General features: G+C 37.4%; 2 protein-coding genes across 3 annotated transcripts in view; both read right to left on the reverse strand.

The window, feature by feature from the left end:
• PIG-O (phosphatidylinositol glycan anchor biosynthesis class O) overlaps positions 1–7,140 on the reverse strand; it is a 33,690-nt gene extending 26,550 nt beyond the window's left edge. For both annotated transcript variants that reach the window (XM_076194488.1, XM_076194487.1), the window contains exons 1-4: positions 7,022–7,140; positions 3,465–3,594; positions 2,573–2,712; positions 657–860 (exon numbers count right to left, since the gene is read on the reverse strand). In XM_076194488.1, coding sequence (XP_076050603.1) covers positions 657–860; positions 2,573–2,712; positions 3,465–3,587 — 467 coding nt within the window. In that variant the 5' untranslated portion in view covers positions 3,588–3,594; positions 7,022–7,140. The remainder of the gene's footprint in view (positions 1–656; positions 861–2,572; positions 2,713–3,464; positions 3,595–7,021) is intronic.
• LOC143031084 (uncharacterized) overlaps positions 1–7,249 on the reverse strand; it is a 434,563-nt gene that overhangs the window by 214,906 nt on the left and 212,408 nt on the right. The window lies entirely within an intron of this gene.

The following is a 7,249-nucleotide window of genomic DNA, read 5'->3' on the forward strand; positions in this document are numbered from 1 at the left end:
AATGAATAAATATATAAACAGATAAATACATACATACATATACCAAGGGCTTTTCTCCCCTCACAAGTAGCCAAAGTCCCACCCATTTCATCCCCACATACTCCACTCCTCCCTCCCTCTTATCTTGCCTCCTCCTGGATGACGGGTCATCCCTGCATCTCGCCCACTGCCCTGGGTCAGAAGTAATGCAGGAAGACAGCACATCCACAGCATGGCCACTTCATTTTATCAGTGACCCCTTCTTTCCATCCCCTCATGCAGAAAAAGAGAAGATGGGGAGAAATCCCTTCGGCCTGCATCAAAATATCATTCACACATACTCCTTAACCCACCCACCCATCCCCCACTCACAGCCATTCTCCACTCACACATACTAAATAATAACAATAGTAACTGCTGCCTCCATTCTCACTAAATGAAAACCCACAGACCAACAATAGTAAACAATGGTTCTCAAGCCTGCCTAAAGATCTCTCCGGGATTAAACACTGGACTGATGCACATTGATTACAACTCAGTATCAATGTGGGTCTGTTTCTGTGACCACCTCACGAAGCCCTCCCATCCCTAATCAAGCAACCTACTCAGACAATGTAGTCCACCCCCTTTAATGACCTGAACACAGCACGAGAAGTCTGTGCAGATGCCGCACTCACCTGGCAAAGTTGAGTCCGGCATCAATAAAAGTAGGGAGTGATCCTGTGGTGAGACCCTTGAGCCTCTGCTGTGTGGTGGTGGGTGCGTGTGCCACAAAGCGGTACAGTCGACTGTTTTCTGGGTGCTTTGACAAGAGCTTGTGTACCTGCACCATCCGGTTGTGATATGGTGGTGCTTTGTCTGCACCGAGTGATTCATTATACCTGAGTGATGGAAAATAAATATGCATGTTGGAGGTATAGACAAGACCATCTATAGATACACAATATATGTCTATACACACACACACACAAACAATATACATAGATATTCTCAATGTTGAAGCAAACAAATGTGTATATAGTGTGTTTCAGTGATACAAGTTCACATACATAACCTCATGTAAAGTACTAAAGTTGACTTCTATCATTAACAAAACAATGGAAATCTGCATGCTCACATAAACACAAAAAAAAGAGCACAAAAGTACAGATATGAATATGCAAATACATCTGATATCAGGAGGGAAACTTCTACACATGATTGAGATTAAGTGTTTAAGAAGTATGGTGGCAGTTACAAGGATAGATAGTGTGAAATGAAGTGAGGAGGAGAGTGGGGGCGGAAAGAGAGCTGGCAGATACGGCTGATTAAAGAATAGGATGGTTTGAGCATATGGAAAGAATGAGTGAGGAAAGACTAGCAAAGAGAGTGTAGAAGGCAGAGGTGGATGGAGTGAGTATGAGAGGAAGACCAAGAACAAGGTGGATGGATGGGATGAATGGAGAACTACGTGCAAGAGCTGTCACAAGCAGGGAAAGGAGTGGGCAAGAGATATGCAAGTGACTGGGAATGGAAGAGAAACTGATGTAGCCCAAAAGAGGGAGGGTTGCCATACAATGAATCAATCAATCAATTCGTTGCACCTGGTCTCTTTTGCAGAAGACCCACAACCTCTGAGCAGGAACATAAGCCACATAGAGATATTGTATTGTTGTCATCTGGGGATTGTTAGTGTATAGACAGCACCTATGTCACCAGATTACAGGAGTAAGAGAGTAATAATCATAAGGTGTCAGACCTCCTTACATGAAAGGTAGAGGAAATACAGTCAAAGTCGATAAAGAGAGATCCTGAACAGAGACTAAGTGTCAGATCCTTAGGGCTACACCTCCATATGGAGATACGGCACTGACAAATTTTGAAGACACGTAGCAGCAAGATGATTCTCTCTGAACTACATCTCATAAGATCACCACTTGCAAGTATCCATCATTGGTTCCATGTCAATCAACATGTAAACCAAGAAGGGAATCTACAAAGAATTAGTGGAAAAACCCTGTTTCAGCCATGGCGTTCCTCAGGGAGGTGGGATTGCTCGGCCAGATAGTCTCGGGAACAATAACAACAACAACAACAAGGCATGTATTCACACAGCAAAGGAAAATGGGTAAAAAGAATGTTATGAAACCTATTTTTCTAAATTTAACAGCAGACAACCAGTGCGCATGAGATTTCAAGAAACCTTAGGAATAGATATCAGACAATGAGAACAAATCTAATCCTATAAACAGTAGCTATATAAGTGAACATTTATAAAACATGTACACAGACATATATGGTGCCTAAATATACAAACAATTCCAATTCCAATGTGCACATCTTTACACATATATGTACATAAAAAAAAAAATACATCAACAAGAAAAGAAGTGACCAAATACATCTAAACACACAGACACAAACATACACTATTACATACACCTACAATAGCACACACCCAACATTTTACATCTAACACGCACATACACACAAACATTTTTTTATGCATACATAAACATACACAAGAATGTGGTCCAATAGGATGAACTCCTATCCAACCATCCCCATACCAGGAGACAGCCCTGCCCCCTATCAGGACACCTTAAGGTCCTACCACATGAAATCAAATCGAAGAGCATCGACAACGAGGAGGATGGCCTTCTTGAAGGATGCGGATTGCCAACAACCAGGCACGCACGGTGTCTTCGTCTGACCCATCGGTGGGATGGGGTCACCCAGCTCACCCTCGGGTACCTGCAATAAGATACAAGGCTTAACGACAGTGAAAAGAAACATGTACAGTACTGTCAATCCTTGCTGGGCACAAGTTTGCAAGACATGGAAATCATGAATCAATGACTAGGTCAAATATCTGGAACATTTACAAGTACGACACGTTACTGTTATTCAAAACAAATGCCATGAGTGAGGACAGAGGAGCCTTTATCCGCACAAAATTTCGCTTGTTACAGCTTTATCACCTACTTATGTGTCCTTGATAAAGTTTTAACAAGCGAAATGTTGTACTAATAAAGGCTCAGTCATCACATGATGTTTTTTATGAGACTTGTCAACAAATGCCAATTTCTTACACATTACTATTATTGTATAAATTAGCAGTGGGCGAGATACAGGGATGACCTGTCATCCAGGAGGAGCCAAGATAAGAGGGAGGGAGGGGAGTGAATAGGAGTGGAGTATGTGGGAATGGAATGAGTGGGAGTGGATTTTATGCCTTTGTTTTTTGGCTACCTCCCTTGTAAGGGGGAAAAAGTGCTTAACAGGAGACTGGTAAGAAAGGTAAGAATAATATAAATAACAATAAATAAAATAAATGAATAAATGGTTTAGGTAAATAATAAACAAACAGGTAAATAGTAAATAATAATAAATTGACATATAATAATAAATGAGAATCAAGCAAATAATAATACACAAACAGAAAAATGATAACAAATGATACTGCACCCTGCTCGGATGTGTTCATCACATTTAAAATGACTTACGCTGCAAGTGGAAGTGGCATTCACCACATGGCGGGTGAGTAGAAAGCCCTGCATGAACATCATTGTCGAAATCAGCAGAAGCTGCATCACACACGCTAGTACCACTATCCGGGCCATTTCCATGACTTGACTGCAAAAGAATTACAATAAAATAATCACGGAGTTAATACAGGTAGTCATCGACTTGTGAACACTTGCTTTCTTGACCACTTTGTCATTATTCATGCTGCATGCTATACTCTCTTGATGTTTTTTTCATCCCATACAATCAGATCCTTGTAAGGGGGAAAAAAGCCTTTGGTATATATATGTATTCTTTTTTCTATTCTAACGATGACTATTATATTACCTCTTTTTCTTCACTCTTCTATGGACAATCCTAGTTTTCTAGACTCTCCTTCCATGTCTCTTAAAGCAGGCTAGGACTCATTTCAGTTGGTGTCCTTTCAATTCTATTTTTCTTTTATCTTTATTTCCATGTTTGTTTATTATTTGCTTGATTTTAATTTATTATTAGTTATATGTCAATTTATTATTATTTAGTATTTACCTGTTTGTTTATTATTTAACTGTACCTATGCATTTATCTTATTTACTATTACCTATATTATTATAATTTTCATTTATTATTTATCATTATTATATTTTTTTCGGCATCCGACCTAGTTATGGACCAAAAGGTTTCCTGTTGGCATGCTTTGCCTTTGTAATCCTTTGAAATCTGAGGTGGATCATATTTTACTAATTTCATCATATTCTCATATGAGGCATCTAGTAGAAAGGGGAAAATGCCGGCATCATGCCATTTGGCCTTTTATCATCAAATGCTCTATGAACTACATTTCCATACAAAGGAGACATGGTATTTACCCTTTTGATTCTAGAAGCCTCATATGATCAAATCTCACTTATTTCTATTAAGAGTGTACATCTCTCTCTCTATTCTGTATATTTCTCCAGTGACACATCCCAAATTAAGACTTACAGATTCTTTCCATCATTTGCTTTCATGATTATCTTATCTCAATGATGGTCCAGATTTTGCGTTTCTTTGCGCTGAATCTCACCTTCCACACCAGAATTCATTCACGAGGGTCATCTTGCAGAAATTTACAATCTTCTTCACAAATCACTCTTTCCGTGCTCTTGGCATTATCAGTAAATATGTTAGCATAGCTGTCTATTCCAATCATCACGGCACTGATATAAACACACACACACACACACACACACATATATATATACATATATATATATATATATATAAAGAATGTTACAAAGGATTACAAAAAAGGAGCATGCCAACAGGAGACCTTTTGGTTCGTAACTAGGTCAGATGCAAAAAACAAATATAATAATGATAAATAAATAAATAGATAAATTAATAAAACTATAGTAATATAAATAATAATAAATAAAATAACTGCATAGGTATAGTTAAATAGTAAACAAACAGGTAAATAGTAAATAATAATAAATTGACATATAACTAATGATAAATGAAAATCAAGCAAATAATAATAAACAAACAGACAAATAATAACAAACAAATAATATAAAATAAATGACATCAACACTGAGCTCTGTAGTAACCCCATTTGTCACCTCTCCAATTTGACTGGTTTATTTGTTTTCATGAATCAGTCTTTCTGGAAATCCTTCATCCAATTCAATATGCTTCCTTCAAGTCTGCCAACATTTTCTAATTTCCAAATGGATCTGTACCTTAGTCAGGGGCCCTCACATGGGTGGGGGGGGGAAGCCATATGCCCTGGGGCAGCACATTTATGGGAGGCATTAATTATAGTCTGGACATGCCACCCACAAGGCTGACAAAATAATTATAATAAAAAAAAAAAAAAAAGGTCAAAGGAGCCCTGAATATTTTACCATAATATACAAATTCTGCATTAGAATCAATGGAATATGAAATATTTTTCTGTTATCCTTTCAGCAAATTTTTAAAATCCGTTTAATTATTTCACAAGCCAATAGCTAAAACAGGCTGTAAGGGATATTGGAGATGGGAAGTGGTGATGGGGAGGGAGGGGGGCATCACTGAGAACTTTGCCCCAGGGGGGGCGGCACTGAGGCATGTAAGAGCTCTGAGTAAAAGCAAGTATACATAATTAATCCCTTTCTTTCACATACATCCTCCATAACTCTCAAAATCTATCTTTCACAATGTTCTATTGCAATTTAATTATTGTACTGGTCCAATATCCTGGTCTTTAATTCAGAGGTTCTTCCCTTGTAAACTGTACTACAATTGCAATTTTCTAGTCCTGTGGCAACTTCTTGTCTTCCAAGGAACATAATTAATACTCAGTTAATCTACTTATCCACCATTTGTTCTCTGCACTTATAGTATGTAATATATATATAAAGTACCATGTAATAGAAATTGGAAGGAGTTAGGCACAAGATAGGGTAAATGTTCAGTTGAGTTGTGTACATGGACGCAATATAGCATTAGAAAATTAATCATTAATTTTGGAAACTATAATGTATCAATATAATATGCATTCTTGGCAGAAATAAAAAACATAAATGCTGCTAAAACAGATTTCATAAGTATTGAAGTAGCACCGAACAAATGGTACGCCATGTTTGTTATGATAGATGCTGACATTGAAGAAATGAAAGGATGATAAATTCATCCAGTCTAGTCTGACCTAACCTAACCTAACACGTATTTAGTAAATCTGTACATGTAATTTAAGGTCATCCTGATCGTCGTCATCATCATCATCGTCATGGATGTTGGCGGCCTGTTCAATCACTCTTTCTAATTATGGGGTATACTGTATAGGTTTTTCATGGCTAGAAGGAATGCATGGATTTCAGCTCCTTCAAGAATATATACTTCGCGAGGTACTGGCGGAAGTACCGAGGGCATACACCAGGCCTCAACTGGACCAGGCAGACAACACTTGACAAACGACAAGATGGCGTCCCGATCTTATCCTAGTGACTTCGTTCGTTAGTATATTTGTTTGTAGCAAGGTATTTTAATTTTTATTTCCGCCAAGAAAATCCCATATTACGTTCATGTATTATAATTTACAAAATTAATATTTAATTTTTTAACGCTATATCGCGTCCATGTACACAACTGAACAAATACCCAAGATAGATCTTTATATCAATAACTTACATACATACCAAAATGCCCATTATCCTTTCCAAGGGGGGTAAGGTGGTCTAGCCAAATCATCTACCTATCCAAAATTCAGTCTGTCTTACCTCCTTATCATTGTTCAATGTATCATCACCGTGACCATGTATTGATAAATCACCATTGGCATAAAGTAAATTTTACTGTCACAAACAAACCCTCCGTAGCTGTCCTTACAGTTAAACCGAATGGAATATATGTTTACATTGTTGATACTTCCCCCTTTCAATGTAAAATAGATGACCTAGAATTAAATTGCAAGTCAATTCTAAATGCCGGTTCAGTATTTGTCAAACCTATTAAAGTCAATAGGATACAATAAAATTACCTACAGCTTGGGTTATTAGGCAAAGCTAGAGTAAGCTACAGTATAATATACCTTCAAAGTACCATAGAGCAGAAACTCATCATAAAATAACACGAACAATATAACGTCTTATGATTTCCTCATTTCAGACGATGTTCATTTATAGACAAATAATTTGAACCAGAGCAATGCTGAAAAAGAAACATCAAGTAAATAAGAGTTAGAATATCTATTTATAGCTTAAATGCTTTCTAGAGATAGAATGAAGGACTTGATGCTACAAAAGAAGTAAATGGCAGA

The sequence above is a fragment of the Oratosquilla oratoria genome, chromosome 12 (genome assembly GCF_046742065.1).
Source record: "Oratosquilla oratoria isolate Oo_2021 chromosome 12, ASM4674206v1, whole genome shotgun sequence".
Classification (NCBI taxonomy): Eukaryota; Metazoa; Arthropoda; class Malacostraca; order Stomatopoda; family Squillidae; genus Oratosquilla; species Oratosquilla oratoria.